General features: G+C 44.8%; 1 protein-coding gene across 1 annotated transcript; it reads right to left on the minus strand.

Annotated features, from left to right (window-relative positions):
- Positions 1-16,451: 16,451 nt before the first annotated feature.
- Positions 16,452-20,508, minus strand: LOC4328793 (receptor-like protein kinase 5). Its single transcript, XM_015770642.3, has 2 exons — positions 17,656-20,508; positions 16,452-17,542 (listed from the first exon to the last, which is right to left on the minus strand). Exons 1-2 carry the CDS (start codon positions 20,228-20,230, stop codon positions 17,058-17,060), a joined length of 3,060 nt encoding a protein of 1,019 aa, XP_015626128.1. The 5' UTR covers positions 20,231-20,508; the 3' UTR covers positions 16,452-17,057.
- Between the last annotated feature and the right edge of the window lie 346 nt (positions 20,509-20,854).

Raw genomic sequence — 20,854 nt, forward strand, 5'->3', positions numbered from 1 at the left:
CGAGCAGCGATGGGGAAGAAGAGGGTCACGCCGCCGGTCACTCTCGACGCGCAGCCTAGGCTTCCGCCGGTTCCGCCCGACGCCACTATCGTCCGACACCGCCACCACCGGATTCGTCGGTCGTGCCCACCGCTGGATTTGCCAGTCGCGCCTGATAGAGCGAGCTATGGGAGGTGGCTCGGCTGAGGGAGTCCCATGAAGAGCTGCGGGAGCGTGTCGAGCTGCTTGACCGCACCCTGCAGGAGACCAACGCCAGGATCCGCGCCACGCTCTAGGTTGGGTTCGTTCACCTTGCCAGCAAGCTCCCTCTCCGGCTTGACTCCGGGAAGATGATGGGAGAAGGAAGGAAGAAGACGGAAAAGGAAGAGAATGGATGGAAAATGTGACGGCAGTGGCACGGTTTTAATTTTGTAAAATTCCAGTGGCATGGTTATGAATAGGCGAATTATAATAGTATTTTTCTGAATAGCCAAATTTACAGTAGCATAGATCAAATTGACCCTTCAATTTAAAGCTATGTCTTTATAACCTTTATTATTAAAATGAAAAAAAAAACAAAGATGTGGGCTAACGGTAGGGCTGTCAACGAGACGAGCTCGAATGAGCTCAGAATGTGCTAATAAGACTCAGGGCTTTGTTCACTTTACTACCACTTGTAGCACTATTAATTTTTGGTGTTACCAAATTTTGGTAGGCAGTAAACTTGCAATGCTTTTTACAGGAGATATTTAACTATTTGCTACTCTTACAAGTGACAATTAAGAATTCATCACTGGACTCACATGTTATATATAGATGAAAACTCACGTGTCATAAATTGTGAGTGGCAAATTTTAAGTTTGACAGTAGGTGATGTGGAATTGCGATTATACATAATACATAAGGTGTTATATATATGTGCTAAATATGTGAAGGATTTAATGGCTAGCTATAATTTGTTTAAGTAGAAACCATCTTTCGTCGGTCGGCCGATTTCCACAATAGTCCCGGATGCAATAAAAACCGGGGCTAAAGATGATCTTTAGTCCCGGTTCAAAAGGGTAACGGGCATATTTGATCTTTAGTCCCGGTTTGTGTTACCAACCGGGACTAAAGATCATCTTTAGTCCCGGTTCGAATGCTGTCAGGACCTGTCAGGCCCCCCCGGGATCTTTAGTCCCGGTTGGTAGCACCAACCGGGACTAAAGATCTTAACTACCAACCGGGACTAAAGATCCCGGTGTCCCGGTTGGTAATACCAACCGGGACTAAAGATCCCGGTGATCTTTAGCCCCGGTTGGTGCTACCAACCGAGACTAAAGATCTTAACTTTAGTCCCGGTTGGTAATACCAACCGGGACTAATGATCCCGGTGATCTTTAGCCCCGGTTGGTGCTACCAACCGGGACTAAAGTCCCACCCCTATATATATGTCTTCTTCCTCCTCCAGCTGCCCGAGCAAGCTTCAAAATTTCTTCAAAAAAGAGGGGAGGTCATGCCAAAATTTCTATTGAATTTATTTTGGTGATTACATACAAATCGGAGGTGCCTAAAAGGTTTGCAACTTCATCCTCCAATGTTTTTTTTTGTCATACTACATTTGCACCTATGTTTTGCACACTTTTTTTGTCTCCAAAATTTAGTTGTAAGTTGATGAGAGAGAAAATGTGTGTGGGGAAGAAAGAATATATAGAAATTTAGTTCATTTGCTAAACAAGGTTTTATAAAATAGTTGAGAAGGAAAACTCTAGTGAAAGTTAATATTAAATAATAGAAAACAAACTAAAATAAAAATTAAAAGAAGTAAAACACATTAAAATTAGTTTAAAACTTTACAAATAGTTTTTAAGAATTATTTGGTGTAATATTTTATGATTTTTGTATGAATAAAGATATCTTATAATTATTGTATGACTGTCATTATTGTAAGAATAATTATTTGTGTGCGGTTTTTTTGACTCATGTAGATGGATCGGCAATGGATGTACGCTGATCGGCGGTCCAAAGAGTTTATTGACGGCGTGCACTATTTTTTGAGAGTGGCCGAAGCTAACAGGCAAAGGGGTTTTATTTGTTGTCCATGCAATAAGTGTAAGAATCAGAAGGAGTATTCTGCATCCAGGACTATTCATTTCCACTTGTTTGAGTCGGGGTTCATGCCAAGCTATAATTGTTGGACATCCCACGGAGAGCAAGGTGTTGAAATGGAAGAAGATGAAGTGGAAGACGACAATATTCCGGACTTTGCTCAGTATGTTGGATTTGAAGGAAATCAAACGGGCGAGGAGGAAATAGCTGCTGATGGTAACGACGTTGCGGATGATCTTGGTCAGATGTTGCAGGATGCCAGGGAAGACTGCGAAAGTGAAAAGGAGGCCCATAAATTGGACAAGATGTTGGAGGACCACAGAACTTCGTTGTACCCAGGTTGCGAGCAGGGGCACAAAAAGTTGGATACCACTCTGGAGTTGTTGCAATGGAAGGCAAAAAATGGGGTTAGTGACAAGGCATTTGGCGATTTATTGAAACTCGTCAAGAACATTCTTCCGGGGGGAAACAAATTGCCCGAGACAACGTACGAGGCTAAGAAGATAGTCTGCCCGTTAGGACTGGAAGTTCATAAGATTCACGCATGTCCGAACGATTGTATCCTATATCGCGGTGAGGAGTATGAGAACCTAGAAGCATGCCCTGTTTGCAAAGCACTACGATACAAGATTAGACGGGACGATCCAGGAGAAGTTGACGGGCAGCTAACAAAGAAGAGAATTCCTGCTAAGGTGATGTGGTATTTTCCTATAATACCACGGCTAAGGCGTTTGTTCAGGAACAAGGGGAATGCTAGAATGTTGCGATGGCACGCTGAAGAGCGTCAACAGGACGGGATGCTGAGACACCCCGCCGATGGTTCGCAGTGGCGAAACATCGACAGAAAATTTAAAGAATTTGGAAAGGACGCACGAAACATACGGTTTGGTTTGAGTACGGATGGCATGAATCCTTTTGGAGAGATGAGCAGCGGCCATAGCACTTGGCCCGTTATGATGTGTATCTACAACCTCCCCCCCTGGCTATGCATGAAGAGGAAGTACATAATGATGCCGATTATTATTCAAGGCCCCAAGCAACCTTGTAACGACATCGACGTGTACCTAAGACCACTGGTCGAAGATCTTAAACAGTTGTGGAAGAAGGAAGGTGTCCCCGTGTGGGACGAGGACAAACAGGAGGAGTTTAACCTACGAGCGCTGCTGTTCGTAACCATCAACGATTGGCCTGCACTTAGCAACCTATCCGGACAGTCCAACAAGGGGTACAAGGCTTGCACTCACTGTATGGATGAAACAGAAAGTACGTATCTTAAGCATTGTAGGAAGGTTGTATACATGGGTCATCGTCGATTCCTTGCAGCAAACCACCCGGTACGGAAGAAAGGCAAGCACTTCGAACATAAGGCCGACCACCGTACGAATCCTAAACATCGCAGCGGGAAAACAGTGTTTGCTATGGTTAAAGATCTTAAAGTAGTGTTCGGAAAGGGGCCTGGAAGCCAGCATATAGAGAGCGAAGATGGTCACGCGGCGATGTGGAAAAAGAACTCTATATTTTGGGAGTTACCATATTGGGAATTCTTGGACGTACGCCACGCAATCGACGTGATGCACCTCACTAAGAACCTTTGCGTAAACCTTCTTGGCTTCCTAGGTGTATACGGAAAGTCGAAAGATACACTGGAAGCACGTAATGATCTGAAGCATATGGAACAACGCGGCGACCTTCACCCGGAACCAAAGGAGAAAGGAAGCCATTACTTGAGTCCAGCCAGCTACACTCTTAGCAAGGCAGAGAAGGAAAGTATGTTTGAATGCTTGGAGAGCATAAAGGTACCGTCTGGATACTCCACGAATATCAAGCGAATAATAAGCACGAAGGAGAAGAAGTTCATAAACCTAAAGTCTCATGACTGTCACGTGTTGATGACACAACTGCTACCAGTTGTAATAAGGGGTATCCTTCCAGACAATGTCGATACTGGATTCATCGACCCTCGGAAAGTAAACGTCGCAATGCTCGACCAATATCCACAAGAAACAGAGGACAATCTCGTCCATCTCCTGAAGGCGCAGCATTACAAGACGTTCATACTGTTGCCATACAACACAGAGTTAGTTTAATTTTACTGTCTTCCTACATACCAAATTTCATTCCCGTACGAACTTGCTAAGTGTTTCATATGTAATGCATCCCACGCACATTGCAGATTCCACTGGGTGCTTTTACTCATCGACCTGGAGGCCTGCACCGTCAACGTATATGACTCAATGGATAAAAAAGAGTCTACGTTTGACAAGGTTTTCGAACTTGTAGACAGGTACCGTCATAAGTTCCTTTGTTAATTAAGAAAATCTTGTTATGTTAATTGCTACTACGAATCATAGCTTTAAACTCCATGTAGGGCTTGGTATCGGTTCCGTCATTTGGTCCGCGGCAAATGGAGAGAAAGACTTAGGCGGAAGTTCAAATTTCCTGTGAGTACACATGCTCTACATTTATATTTCTCCGATTCAAATACATACAAGTGTATATTAATTAGATCTCTCGTTGTTTGTCATTTATTTGTAGTGCGCAAAGCAAAAGCAGGGAACTAACTTGTGCGGCTATTACGTGTGCGAGTATTGCCACTGCCTTACAGACCAAATCATCACCACAAGAGAGCTCGATGTACGTACAAATAAATTCAAAATTTCATTACGTAGCGATTTCTTGTTTAATTACTAATCAATTTCATACATTCATATAGTTTATTCGCATGAGGGATAACCTGACCACACACAAGGAATTTATCGCGGCGGTTCAAGAACAACTCATGGGATTCATCAACGAAGAAATCCTTGATCCCAAGGGTGAATTCTACTACGACGGAAACACAATTCACCGGTCCTTAGCTTCTGAGCTAGCAGCGAGTACTACTACGTCGAAATCGTAGCTAGCTAGGACATATAATGGATTGTAATTAATACATGACTACATATGTTTCTATATGCATGTGTACACATTTTCTATAATGTAAATATATTTTGTTCATATATATATCTATATACAAATGCATTTGCATAACATATATATGCATGGTTTATATATATATATATATATATATATATATATATATATATATATATATATATATATATATATATATATATATATATATATATATATATATATATATATATATATATATATATATATATATATATAAACCATGCAGCAACAGGGGCATGCAAAAAAAAAAAAGGTCAGCTCTATCTTTAGTCCCGGTTGGTAACACCAACCGGGACTAAAGATGGCTCAGCCACGTGGCCGGCTGAGCCATCTTTAGTCCCGGTTGGTCACTAACCGGGACTAAAGATGGCTCAGCCGGCCACGTGGCTGAGCCATCTTTAGTCCCGGTTGGTGTTACCAACCGGGACTAAAGATCGATCTTTACTCCCGGTTATTTCACCCGGGACTAAAGATAGCGATCTTTAGTCCCGGATTGGTACTCCCGGTTTGGAAACCGGGACTAAAGGGGGGTTACGAACCGGGACTACAAAGGGTTTCTCCACCAGTGTATGCAATGGTGTTAAATATGGTGATGGCCTAACTTCTTTATAGCGATAATATTCTACACTAATTGAATCACTAATGTTGACTTATATACTAATTAACGAGGAATAGTAACTACTAAATGAATGATTGTGAATTTGTGATTAAGTATGAAAATGATCAAATGACTTTTCTTTCTAAATGATGCGGCTCAATACATATTGAGCTATTGGATACAACTATATAGGATATGTAGATATAGATAAACTAGATGATGCTCTACGCTTTGCTGCAGAATATATGTTAGATATTGCAAAAATGATGAAATGATTTGGATTGAAATATTATGAAAATGATTTGAGATTGATAATTTAGCATATGTATGTTTAGTTTTAGAATGACATAAAATGTAAATTTTTTTTGAACAACTCGCAAAAGACGGTGCAAAGTTTATTGATAGAGCAGAAAAAAAATTACAAGATTACAACCCTGGAAAGTCGTAACCAGGAAAAGAAAAAAAGTATACCACCACCCACACACCGGCAACGCCAACACACAGGTCCAGGAGAAGGCTAGCACCGAACCGGCCGCCGCTAAGCATGACCGACCGCCGCTAGGCCAACAACAAAACACAGCCGAGATCGCCCAAAACCCAACCCTTACAATCAACACAAACCCCGCTCTATCCAAGTCTTCAGAAGTTAGAGAGAGAGGGTGAGAGAGAAGAATGAAACACTTCTCCCCTTAGGCCCTCTGATGTGACCAACTTATAGTGTCTAGGACGCCGCCATAAGAGGATGAAATCTAGAGCGAGCTTGCATCAATTGCTTGGGGGTTTCCGCTAGGGGATGTCTAAACGACGTTTTCAAGAAGAGAAGCGATGGAAAACACCGCCGCCCCCATCCGTCAAGGTCTCAAAGAGAACCGAGACAGGGCTTTCGCTCGGCATCCACACTTGAGGGATGAGACGTCACGATAACGTCCTCAGGAGGGGAATGACGCGTCGAACGTCATCGTTGCCGGCCTGGTCGAGACTGGGCTGGGTTTTCACCCGCCAATCACCACCTGCGAGTCCACAGCTGGCGCTCCGATGCTCCACCACCATCAAACTTCTGCTGGCACGTGGAACCACTGCATCAGCGCCCCCTGCCGGCCAGCCTTCGTGCGTCGTAGACCGCACCGCACCCACCGGCAGCTCCTCCTTGTCGCACCGTGCCCGCCTCCTCCACCACCAGCAGCACCTCGCCGTGTCGTAACAGGCCTACGGCACCGCCGGCCACGCCTCACCGTGCTAAGCCGACCTCCACCGCCACTGGTCGCGCCACCTCGCGCCGTGCCGGCCTCCGCTACCCCCGGCCTCCATAGCCGCGGACGCCACAAGTTGACCGTTGTCTGCCACTACCGCCGTCACTAGCCGCCGTCGCTAGCCGCTGCCGCCGCCATCACAGCCACTGCTTCGTCGCCATCCGCCACCACAGCAGTCAACACCGCCGCCGCCAGCTGCTGCTGACCGCCATTCGGCAATCGCCATCCAGATCAGGCCGAGTTGGGGCGGATCTGGGGGCCTCCGCCGCCGTCGCCGCCAAACCCCGCACCGCCACGTCCACTACCAGGTGCCGCCGTCGCCACGTTCACTCCCCGCCGCCAGAGACCCCTCCGCAAGATCCGACCGCGCCCGGCCCGGATATGGACACCGCCGCCGCCGCCGCTCCGAGGAGCGCCCCTGGCCGCCGAGCGCGTGGAGGGTGAGAGAAGGCCCCGCCGCCGCTGTCCTTGCGGCCGCACGGCTTTGCCAGTGCCCGCTCAGGCGGTGGCGAGGCGGGGGAGGAGGAGGGAGAAGGAGGAAGGCGGCGGCGGCGTCGCCTCCCAAGTCACCCGGGGAAAGGTGACGCGAGAGGAGGAAGAGTTTCCGATTGGTTGAGAGGAAGTGACTGAAGCAGACTAAAATGTAAATATAACTAATATATACTTACATATTGGGTTTTGTGTGATTAATTAATGGGTTGATGTGACATGCTTGCATGTAAGTTTTAGGAGTGCTAATAAATATTATACTTGTATGTTAAGTTTTATGTGTTTAATAGGTATTAGCTTTATAGAAAGAAGAGATTGGATATGCCCTCAGAGCTCATAGATGACCGAAGACTTGGGCTAATGGTCTTAACATGTGCACATCTTTGTAGGAAAGAGCCAAACACTCGAGACTGCAAAGTAAGTGGTCAAGGTCTTCGACAACGAAAGCTAATCTTTAATTGAGACTAGGGCCACATGTCTTTTGGTTCTTAAGAAATCAAATGGAATCTTTTTTCCGGTGGATCCTCAGTTCCAAAGAGTACAACGGCTGGACTGTTTTTATGTGGAAAATGCTCTGATATTACTGTATTTTTAAATAATAGATAGGAATTTAGCATATACAACATTCACAAGTGGATATACATAACCAAAGATTACACGAGTACATACTTTCCTAATCTCATAACTGACATAAATAACAAACAAGCGAAAAGGAAATACTTAAAAGGCTGGGATTAAAGCTTTTCTTGCTTGCTTCAAAACTTAAGATAAAACGGAGCTAAGCGCTCCTAACCACTGCCACAGTGCCACGCCTTCTCACTCCTTGCAGCCACCACATAAGCTCCTCTGTTCTGCTAGAAGGGGAAGGAAGGGACATAACCAATCCAGCCAGCCGCCATCGCCGAGCACCAATCAAGCGTTGCCCGGACAACCTACACCTCTACTCCCTCCGTCTCAAAAACACTTAATTTCTGGGTTTCTGTTTTTATTGTTTGACCGTCCGTCTTATTTAAAAAAATTTAAAAAGATAAGTTATGTATAAAGTATTATTCATATTTTACTATCTAACAATAATAAAAATACTAATCATAAAAAAATTTCATATAGAACAGACGGTCAAACATTGTACACACACTTAAGAATTAAGTTTTTTTTATACAAAGGGAGTACAGCGCTAACGAGTACGTCAACGTCATGTCATAGCAGAGCACCACACATCGAGCTGTTGTAATTTATCTCGTAAAAAGTGATCGTTGATGCGCTTTGATATTACTCGTGAATATGGCTGTGTTTAGATCAAAGTTTACATCCAAACTTCAGTTCTTTTTCATCACATCAATCTATCATATACACGCAACTTTTCAGTCACGTCACCTTTAATTTTAACTAAAATTCAAACTTTGCGCTGAAGTAAACACAGCCTATATTGAACTTATTTTCAGATTGGAAGAAATAGACAATTAGACACACAGGCCTCTTATATATCTATAAAATTCATCTTATTAAGTATAGGTAATATTATTTCTCTATTCTCTCATTAAGCCATATCATCTCAATTATTTCTAACTCTTGGATGTTTGATATATCGTCCAAATTATATCATTTCCTTTTTTTATCTTATAAAATCATATCAACTTAGTTTTGTTTTTGGATAATTGATTTATATACCTTTTTCTCTTTCTCTCATTGAGTCTCATCATCTTAGTCTTTTCTTCTAAACAATTAATCCATATATATTTAAATGGGTGAATAGCTAATTTAATCCCTCAAGTTTCACCGAAGGTCAATTAGGTCCTTCAGGTTTCATTTTGTCCACGTAGGTCCTATAAGTATTTGTTTTGGCTTAAAATCATTCTTAGGCCCACTTAATATGCCATATGGCTATTTCTAGTCAATATTTCTGTTAGAAAATATCCTTTTTGCCAATAATTTGTATATAACTATACACTAGAAAAGAGAAAACCAAGATGAATAAATAACATTGCAGAAATACTTCCCATTATTTTAACATGTGCACATCAAACTTAAGCAATGTCTATCGTATACACTTGCAAGTACATAATTATTTTCGTTCTACATAAATTACGATGCATTATCTATAAAAAAATTCATTGCATTCGATTTTTTTTCTCTTATATATGTGAATGAGGGGGTTAAAGTGTCATTTATCAAGAGAGTTGTTAGTTATGTTTGGCCATGTGGCTTCTAAGTGGGTTCAAGGATAAATTTGAACTAAAATAAAAACTTGAAGGACTAATATGTATATATTGAAACATCAAGGACTAATTTGAGCCTCCGATGACACTTTGGCTATTCACGCTATTTAAATTGTTATAAACCACATCATCAAATGGTTTATAATTAGCCTTTTTTTTCAATAGTCGACCAGAGATGAAAATTAGATAAAGTCCATCACCGGTCCCTAAACTTGTACCGCTGTATCATCCCGGTCCCTAAACTCACAAATCGACCGTTCAGGTCCTCAAACTGGTTCGACTGTGTCATCCCGGTCCCTAAACTTGCAGATCACTCGTTTAGGTCCTCCAACTTGTTCGGTTGTGTAACCCCGGTCCCTAAACAGGACGGTCTAAAAACTTTATATCAAAAAATAATTAATAACTTTTTCATATCAACTCTAATGAAGACAAACTTTATATCAAAATTGTAGCCCTCGACGCAACTACAACTTTGTAGTTGAAAAGCTTTTGAATTAAAACTGTTTAGGGTCCCAAAATATTGTTGCATGTTTATAGATTTTGAAATTTTAATTTTAAAATTACATTTTGGGACAAAAATGACTTAAAATAAAAAAAATCAACTACAAAGTTATAGATCGCGTCGAGGGCTACAAATTTGATATAAAGTTTGTCTTCATTAGAGTTCACACAAAAAAGTTATGAATTATTTTTAAATATAAAGTCTTTACACTGTCCTATTTGACCCAGATGATATTCAAATCCAAGTTTAGGGACCGAGGTGACACAACTGAACAAGTTGGAGGACCTAAACGAGTGATCAGCAAGTTTAGGGACCGGGATGACACAGTCGAACAAGTTTGAGGACCTGGACGGTCGATTTGTGAGTTTAGGGACCGGGATGACACAGTGGTACAAGTTTAGGGACCGATGATGGACTTTACTCCTAATATTATATAAAACTCTAACAGCAAGGCATGGGGTTTCATGTGAATTTTTTTGAGAATTAATATTATTTTTATGGAAAATCGCAAAAGTAGTGGCCAACCGGGGAAAATCGCGAATTTGGGACCATGTCGAACGGCTGTAGTTCGATAGGGTAGATATCGAAGAGCCGGAGCGCGACTGGAAAGGAGATCGAACGGCTGCAGTTCGACAGGGCCTGTCGAATAGCCCCTGTTCGATAGGCTGGGGTGTCGAACTCCCGCAGTTCGACATATTATTAAAATAATAATAAGTTATTTATTTTAATAATATGTAATTTCGCAAATTATTTTTAATAATAAGTTATTTATTTAATAATATGTAAGAAAGGATAATATTTTTGTAATGTTTTATGTATATGGTTTAGGGTTTTGATAATGTTTGGTGGGGAATTGTACTATTTATTTGTTGGTTAAAATACTTGGATTACTTAGTTTCATTGATTGTATAATTTTTTGGTTTAATGGCTTTGTCGCAATTTAGTAAGTAAGGACGGATAAAGAAGAGGAGGGGATTGAATACATTGCAGCGGATGCAGAAATGAGCTTAATAGATGGAAAAGAGAATGAAACATTAGCTAACAAATAGATAAACCTAATCCATTCATGACCCATACAACAACATAACATAACAAAATGCCGAAATAGAGCGATTCAGGGTTAAGCTTCTCTGTTGACCCCTTCTACGTCATTGTGTACGTAATGCAACTTCATGATCCTTCAATCTCTTATACTCTGTTTGCGTTTCAGCTTCAGTTACTCTTCCGCTTTCATACGTCGGGTTGACCATGTCGATCCATGAAGTAAAAGCACACATCCTTGGATTCCCCTGAACAATCAATCAAATTAGATAATGGGAAATAATTGTTGTGGGAGCGCGAAGCAAAATGTAAATTAGTAATTAAGCATGTGACATACAACGAAGTTGTCATCTATGTTGGGACAGACGAAGTACCACCTGCCATATGTATCTTGTGAGAAGGACGTTGCAACCTGGCAGCGTTCTCTACAACCGCATTTGGGACGATCAGACCATTTAGGTATACCTAATGGATTTGATCTCCAGTTTAAGCTAGCGGACTGAACATGGCGCTCGTACTCCATCCATGCTTGAATGAATTGTGTGGTCGTCTCAGGTTGAGTTATCATCGATCCGATGGAAGTTCTTCGCACCGTATCGATCCAGTTTACGTAACTACATTTGCGGTCTTCTTCCTGTGCCCAGAAATTAATGACCGTACATGGATGTATGTAGGTATATGACAGAAGTAATCATAGTGAGTAAAAATTAGTGCAACTTACGATGAAATCATCGTCGACAATGTTAGGACACACGAAGCATCTCTGTCCTAGAGTTCGTTGTCGAACGGACCTTATGACCTGGCAACGGTCTCCACACCTACACTCTGGATGCTCCCGCCAATTGGGGAGTCCCAGTGGATTCACTTGCCATGGTAAGGATTCGGCAGTTTTTCGTCGTTCGTATTCATCCTTCCTCCTTAGGTAGTCCGATAATGGTTCGCTGCATGGATATAGGCGTGCCCTGTCACGTTGTGGATTAGTCGTATCAACCCACTCAACGAAGTCGCACAAACTACGGTAAGACTGAAAATTTTTGTTTTGCCCTCCAAGCCTTGTCGTACGATATCTCATATCCGTACTCTTTATTTACGTCATGCATTATTGTGAAAGGGGACAAAGATGTTTTTCTAACCACCTTTGAATATACCATTTGTGCCACAAATGCCGCTGTCATGTTCCTGTGCACCAGACGGGTATTCTCCAACAAACATGTATGTTGCTCAACCCTCGAAGCTACCCATAAAGTGTCATGTTGTGGCTTGTAACCATGCACTCTCCAAGGACATCCACCCTGTGTGCACTTCACGTCATACGTCGTCCTATTTGAAACCTTCACCTTGAATTCACGCTTCTGGTCAAATGCCCACCTCTTCACCGCATCTTGTAAGTGACCTTTGTCATGAAACATCTGTCCAACTTTCACCTGCTTACTATCATAACACCAGTGGGCATCTAAATCATCGTTTACCTTCATATGACTCATTGATATGGTCGTCCAATCATCGGGTATGTTAGTTTCGTTGTCCCACAGTGTTGTATCTTCTCCTTCCACTACAAGCGCAATGTATTCCTCGTTTTCCACTTCCATCTAATCCACTACCGCCTCATTCTCCTCCGCTGAATCAACACGCATAGGCGAATCCGGTTCTTCATCGTCTGAGTCATTGGCCTCACGATTAGTACCACGAACAATGACCTCTCCTTGTGTATTACCCTCTATTACTTCTTCCCCTCGACCTTGCTCAGTCCGCCAAACATTTTCAACTTGTCCACCTTCCAACGGAGTTTCTTCCACCACGGTATGACTTGACTCCCCCGATCGATCAACACATGTTTTCTTCTACACCACTATTGCCAGGCTATAGCCTTTCTCCCTTACTTTACTAACAAACTTCCTCCAACTCCCGGTTGACGCAACCTCCACTACTCTCCACTGCCATCCATGTTGACCCCTCACTGGCCACACGGCATTTATGACAAATTTATCATGCACTGGATCTACCCCAAACATATTATACAACCACCCTAACACGTCGTTCAAACCCATATACTCCGGTGCATTCAGACTAGTATCATGGAAGGCATATACAGTCAAATCCACCCCACTATCGCATATTTGTATAGGAGCATCGCCATAATACAGACGAATGGGCATATCACCTGACATCCTGATAAAACATGACAAATTGTCTGACGTTAATCATTTAATCCTTCGATAATTACCCTATTACAACTTATACTACATTGCCGTGTACTAACTTACAACTATTAGTAACAAATGACTAGTTTAATAATCGAAATAAAATATAATATCTTTGTACATTTTTTAACACAGAACATATTAATAACATGTACTAACTAAGAACTAATTTAACCATACAAATACTTACATACCTCTACTAACATTTAACAATGACAAATACGTGCAAACAATAAATACTAGCATTGAACAATGCGAAACAATTAACAAATCACAAACCAATTTTTTATTAAACTTTCTTATGCCTCATACTTAGGGATTACTAATGTATACCTTAACTTCACTGGTGGAGGGGTTGCCAACCCTCTCCTCCCAGCCGGCGCCTCCTCGGCCTCCACTCCGGCCTGCTAGCTCCTCCCCTCACTCCCTCCGGCGCCCACGGCGATGAAGTGGCGACTCGGCGGCGGCTGGCGATGTGGTCCTCAGAAAAATCGAAGCAGCATCGCGGGCTGGGCGCACAGGGTTTTAAACCGGCCTGTCAAACGTCCATTGTTCAACAGGGTCGGTTGCGGGGCCTATCGATCGCCCGCTGTTCGACAGGCCGCGCGGCGCTGGGTGGTGGGCCCTGTCGAACTCCCTCCGTTCGACAGGTCGGCTTGTCGAACGCCAGCGGTTCGACAGGTCCCAGTCGAATCCCCAACGTTCGATATCTACCCTATCGAACTACAGCCGTTCGACATGGACCTAAATTCGCGATTTTCCCCGATTGGCCACTACTTTTGCAATTTTCCATAAAAATAATATTAATTCTCAAAAAAATTCGTTTCATGAAGTATAGGTAATGGATGGGTCTGAACTCTGATTTCCCTTAAGCAAACAATTGTGCCTGGTCATGTTCCAAGAAATGCAACGACGAAAAAGACAACAATTATTAGGATTTTTACAAAGTACAAAATTGCAGAAAATTTATGAAAACGGTATGATAAATTGTTTGCTTATACAGTAGTGGGACCTGCCCTGGCACAGTTGATCTAGATTAACTAATATATATTGTGTGGGAGAAAACATCATAGTTTCATTGCTATTCCACAGTTTAATCAAGGGACTATCTAAATCTTTTTCGACAGAAAAAAGCTTCCAAAATTATGCAGTTGGATCGCTTTGAGATTCATGCCACATGCTCAAACCGTTTTTTTTTCTCCCTTCTCTTCCTCATCCCGCCTACCGCCGTTGCTTTCACGTGCTCGCGTACGCGACCGCGCACTCCTGCACCGCCTCCGCCCCACCACAGTATAGCTCGATCGGCCATCTAGGATGGGGCTGCAGAGGAGGACTTCTGCATAAGCTCTGGTTTGAGACCAAATTTAGGTTGTGTTTGGTTCCACGTTAAAATTAAAAGTTTGAAGAAATTAAAATGATATGACAGAAAAGTTAAAAATTTATGAGTGTAAAAAAGTTCGATGTGACGGAAAAGTTGAAAGTTGAAAGTAAAAAGTTGAATCTAAACAGGGCTTATATGTCCTTTCTATACCTTCGGCAATTGGACATCACTAGTGAACACGTCACACTTACTCTCGCACAAATCATTTTTCCAGTACAATCTACCGTGAAAGTAGAAAACGTCGCATCGAACCACACGTAATTTACAGCGACTCGTGTAGGTGCCACGTCAGTTTTAAACCGGATGCGCCACGAAGCTGCCGCTTTCCTCGTCGCTGGCGCCGGCGCCCCACATTTTCCCGGCCATCATTCCCGCCGACGAGCTCTTCCACTTCCCGTCTTTCTTCCCCTTCGAGAACGACGGCGCGCCGCCGGAGTCGTCGCGGCAGGCGGCGGCCACGCTGAACGTGCGGTCGTACTGGACCAACTGCTCGAGCACCTCCTTCATCGTCGGCCGCGACGCCGGGTCTTCGCCGGTGCAGATCATGCCGAGCAGGAACACCGCCACGGCGTCCTCCAGGAACGCCGCCCTGTCCTGGATGCTCTCGTCGACAACATCGTGCAGCTCGCCGCCGACCTTTTACCTCCGCCACGCCCACTCCGCCAGGCACCAGTCTGCGCCGCCGTCGTTCGCCACCCTCCCGTCGTCAGCTCCAGCAGCACGACACTAAATTTGTGATACTGGCCTTATCATGTGTAGTACTTTATTTTGTTTTAGATTATAAGACGTTTTAGGTTTTTGAATAGATTAGTGCATAGAATTTATGTATAGACTTAATACATGTGTTTAAAAGTTATATAAATATCAATAGATCTAGACGAGAACTGGAAAAGCCAAAACATTTTAGATGGAACGGAGGGACCGAGGGAGTAGGAAAGAGCCAAGGACTCAAGACTGCAATAGGTCAAGGTCTTCGACAACTAAGGCGAATCTTCTTGGGCCTCTTATTTCAAATGAAATTTGGGACTATTTAGGCCCACATGTCTTTTGGTTCTTAAAAATAAATGGACTCTTCTGCTAGTGGATCCTCAGGTCGATGCCAAAGAATACTCAGGCTGGACAGTTTATATATGGAAAATGGTCTGATGTTACTCCTGAATATACTGAGGCTGTGTTTAGAGGTCCAGGGATAAAAATTTTTGCTGTGTCACATCGGATATACAGACATATTTAAAGTATTAAACGTAGTCTAATAACAAAACAAATTACAGAATCCACCCGTAAACTGCGAGACAAATTTATTAAGCCTAATTAGGCTTAAAAGATTTATCTCGTAATTTACACGCAATCTGTGCAATTAGAATTTTTTTATCTATATTTAATACTTTATGTATGTGTCCAAATATTCGATGTGATAGGATGAAAAAACTTGCCAAGGGATCACCCTGAACTCATTTTCATTTTGGAAGAACTACAACACAAAGGTATATATGTAAGGGTCTGAACTCTGATTTCCCCGAAGCAAACAATTGTGTCCGGGCCCTCATGTTCCAAGAAACGCAAGGAAATAGACTACAATTACTAAGATTTTACAAAAGTACAATGTTGCAGAAAAATTGTGAGAAACATCAATCATATGATTTTTCCTTTGTTTCAAATGGGTTCTAAAATCTATATTTTTGAACATGTTAATTTATTCGAAATTTTCAAGCACTCATCTCTACAAGTAAACATAACTTAAAACAATCACGTTCTGAAACAAAATTTATTTTTACTTCTATGCCTTCGGCAATTGGACACAAATATGGTGGACACACTTTTACCCTTACACAACCCGTTTGTTCCCTGCACACTCTACAGTAGAAGTACATAATTTACAGCGAGGTGTCACATCGGTTTTAAACCGGATGCGCTATGGCAGCAGCGACTTGTGTTGGTTCCCCTTGCCCTACCCCTTCTCTTCCCTAAGGCCTTATTTGGTTTGGAGGGAATTAAAGAGGATTGAAAGAGATTGAGGGAGAATAATTTCACACCACAATAGGTGTGAAATAAATCCCCTCTAATTCCTCCCTTATGGAGATTATCCGAACAAAGCCTAAAGCAGCGGCGGCAAGTACCCCCGTCTTGCCGTCTATTCCATCTCCAGCGGCTCTCCACCACCAGGTCCACAACCGATCACGGTGTCCTAATCATAAGCTCTAATCATGGCCATGACTCCAAACTCATTGATCTTCCTTTTTCCCCTTCCCCTCAACCTCCTCCCATAACCCCCTTTTTCACTACGCTGTACAGTAGAAGTAGAAAACGTTACATCCAACTACATAATTTACAGCGACTCGTGTAGTTGCCACGTCAGCTTAAACTGGATGCGCCACGAAACTGCCGCTTTCCTCGTCGCCGGTGCCGGCGCCCCACATTTTCCCGGCCGTCGTTCCCGCCGACGAGCTCTTCCCCTTCCCGTCTTTCTTCCCCTTCGATAACGACGGTGCGCCGCCGGAGTCATCGCGGCAGGCGGCCGCCACGCTGGACGTACGGTCGTACTGGACCAGCTGCTCGAGCACCTCCTTCATCGTCGGCCGCGACGCCGGGTCGTCGCCGGTGCAGATCATGCCGAGCAGGAACACCGCCACGGCGTCCTCCAGGAACGCCGCCCTGTCCTGGATGGCCTCGTCGACGACGTCGTGCAGCTCGCCGCCGGCCTTGTACCGCCGCCACGCCCACTCCGCCAGGCACCAGTCCGCGCCGCCGTCGTTCGCCACCCGCCCCGTCGTCAGCTCCAGCAGCACGACGCCGAACGCGTACACGTCCACCTTCTCGTTCACCTTCGCTCTGCACCCGTACTCTGCGACCGCGAGACAGACATATCGTCGAACACTTGACTCTCATGAGCTAGCTCGATCGATGGCGAGCAAATCAAATCAAATTAACGAACAACAATCTTGTGATGAACCTCACCTGGAGCCATGTAGCCGAAGGTGCCACCGATGGCGGAGATGGAATTCGGCTCGCCGGACTTGGCGAGGATCCTGGCGAGGCCGAAGTCGGCGATCTTGGCGCGGAAGGCCGGGTCGAGCAGGATGTTGCTGGACTTGACGTCGCGGTGCATGATCGGCTGCGCGCACTCGTGGTGCATGTAGCTGAGCCCCCTCGCCGCGTCGATGGCGATGCAGAGCCGCGTCGGCCACTGGAGCGGCGCCGTCGGCGCGCCGCCGTCGTCGCGGCGGTGCAGCCACCGGTCGAGGCTGCCGTTCTCCATGTACTCGTAGACGAGCAGCTTGGTGTCGTCGCCGGAGATGCAGCAGAGGAGGTCGATGATGTTGATGTGGCTTACCTCCCCGAGGATCCTCACCTCGGCGTCGAACTCCTTGTCGCTCTTCGCGTCCGACTTGGCCGCCGTCCGCCATAGCCGCTTCACCGCCACCACCATGCCGTCGCTGCCCTTGCCGCCGATGTTGATGCGGTACACCTTGCCGGAGCCGCCGCTACCGATCACGTTCTCCTCGTGGAGATTGCCGAGCACGTCGCATTCGGAGAAGTGCAGGGTACGGAACGGCGTCATCTTCCACCCGGCGAGGTCTTGCTGACGCTTCTGGTGTCGGATGATCAGCAACCAGATGGCGACGGCGCCGATGAACACGACGCCGGTGAGCACCGAGAAGACGATGATCAGGTTCGTCGACGATTTGTTGTGGCTTTGGTGGGGGCAAGCCGGAAGGTTCATGTTCGTGTTCACCGTGGCACAGAGGCCATGGTTGCCGAGGAAGCTACGATCGTAGGCGCCGTTTTGCAGCGTCTCCGGGACCTCGCCGGAGAGCTGGTTAGAAGAAAGGTTGAGAAAGTTGAGATGGAGATTGCTGAAATCTTGAGGTATGTCGCCGGTGAGCCCGTTGTCGGAGAGGTCAAGAATGTAGAGGCCCATCCACCCGACTGCGGCAGGGATCTCACCGGAAATCTGGTTTCTGCTAAGGTTGAGGGAGGTCAGACTTGTCAATGATTTGATAGACGGCGGAATCGAGCCGGATAACTGGTTGCCGGCGAGGTTCAACTCGGTGAGGTTGGCAAGCCTAGACATGTCAGCTGGCAGTTCACCGGAGAACTGGTTGTTCTCCGCCGTGAAACTCTTCAGACCGACGGCGGTCGACGGGAGGGCACCGGAGAAGCGATTGTTCTCCATCTCAATCCTCGAGATGTTAAATGATATCTCACTGGGTAGAGTGCCGGTGAAGTTGTTGTTGTAAATCATGACATTGGTGAGCAACTCGAATGACCATATCTTCTTGGGAAAGTCCCCAACAAAGTGGTTGTTGTATGCCATGATGTTGTTGATGGTTTTGCAATCCCCAAGGTTCGTCGGGAACACGCCGGAGAAGCTATTGTTGAACACCACAATGTCAAAGAGCTTCTTATTGAAGCAAAGTGTATCCGGTAGCTCACCAGAGAGGTTGTTGTTGGACACCTCAAAATTCCCCAATTCTGAATGTTTTCCAAGCTCCGCGGGTAGGGGCCCAGAGAGCTTGTTATTGAAGAGACGGATGTCGGTGAGGTCCGGCATCATACCAACACCAGCCGGGATGGGTCCAGTGAGATTGTTGTAGTACAAATATAGTAATCTCAACTTCTTCAAGTTTGCAATGTCCTCTGGTATTGATCCAGAGAACTTGTTCATGGACAGGTCAAGCTCCTGCAGGTTGAGAGCTGTGATGTTAGGACCAATCTCGCCACTCAAATTGCTTGCATAGAGATATAGATTCTCGAGCTTCTGGTGCTTCAATACCCACTCGGGGATTTGTCCCTGCATCTTATTTTGTGACAAGTCCAACAATGTGAGCTCCATCAATGACGACAGATCATCAGGGATGGTCCCAGTAAGGTTCATCCATGACAGCCACAGCATTTTCAGCTTTGTCAGCTTGCCAAACTCCTTTGGGACTGGACCCGGCTCGAATGGGTTGGATGCCAACGTCAGCGTCTCAAGCTCCACAAGGCCTCCAATGGCGGCACCCGGGTAATTCCCATTGAATCTATTAGTGTCAAGGACCAATGACTTGAGCTTCGAGAACCTTGCAATAGCCGACGGCACATCGCCGGTGAAAGCATTGCTGGACAGGTTGAGGTGTTGCATCCCCAACGATAGCCTGTCAATGCGGTCCGGAAGTCTGCCGGATAATTGATTGTTGGATAGGTCAAGGAACTCCAAAGCTGAGCAACCGTAGAGCACCGTGGGGAAATCACCGGTGAGATTGTTGCAAGAGAGGTCTATGTAGGTCAGATTCTTGAGGCTACAAACGGAGGCTGGGATTGGTCTGGCTATATGGAGACTTGGCAAGGAGAGGCCAGTGACCTGACCTGTGCTGCTACTGATAACACCAGTCCAGTTGCCGGTGCTGCTCCATGAACTGAGTGGAGCTGGGTTGTCCCAATCTTGCTTGATTGCTAGGAGTAGTTTTTGCTCGTCGGCGCTGGGCTGCGCAGTCGATAGAGAGAAGAGCAATAGTAGTAGAAAGAGGATGAGGATGTTGTAGACAGCCATTTTTTGCGAGTGTGGTGTGTTCTTGGATGTTCAGACATGGCGTCGGAGTGATCTTAAGTAGAAATTAAGGCAGAGAGAGAACCACCATCGAAGTGCGTCACTACCTCAGGTCAAGTCTTCGGTATAGCTTCCTTAGCACCAATCCTCTAGTGATTGAAAGATGCTCTGATAGAGACATGTGAGTTGTCAGTTGAGCACTATGCTATCCTCTTTCATCCAACTTGAATGTATTTAAGATTAGAAGCATGAAAAGGATGATCACCTTCTGGTGTAGTACAAGACAATTACTTGGAATATGTTCCGTTTGATATATATGCGATTATATATCACTATGATACGGCACTCGAAAGCAAGGACATGCAGTGAGAATGGAATTGCCGTTTCCTAGTCGAAATGTTCTTATTCTGTTCTGTCGAAAGTTTTTTTATGCTTTACATACATATGTTGTTCTGTCTTTTCGGCAGAAATGGGGGGGGGGGGGGGCGAGATTGTATCTACTACCGTCTCTTGTAGCTGAAGAAACTCGTGTGATTCTCGATCGCCCATATCTGAAACTCTGAATAATTGGTGCAGGTTCAGAGAGTTCAGGACTTCAGGTATATTCGCCGCACTCTGTTTCTGAAT

This window comes from Oryza sativa, chromosome 2 (assembly GCF_034140825.1).
Source record: "Oryza sativa Japonica Group chromosome 2, ASM3414082v1".
NCBI lineage: Eukaryota > Viridiplantae > Streptophyta > Magnoliopsida > Poales > Poaceae > Oryza > Oryza sativa.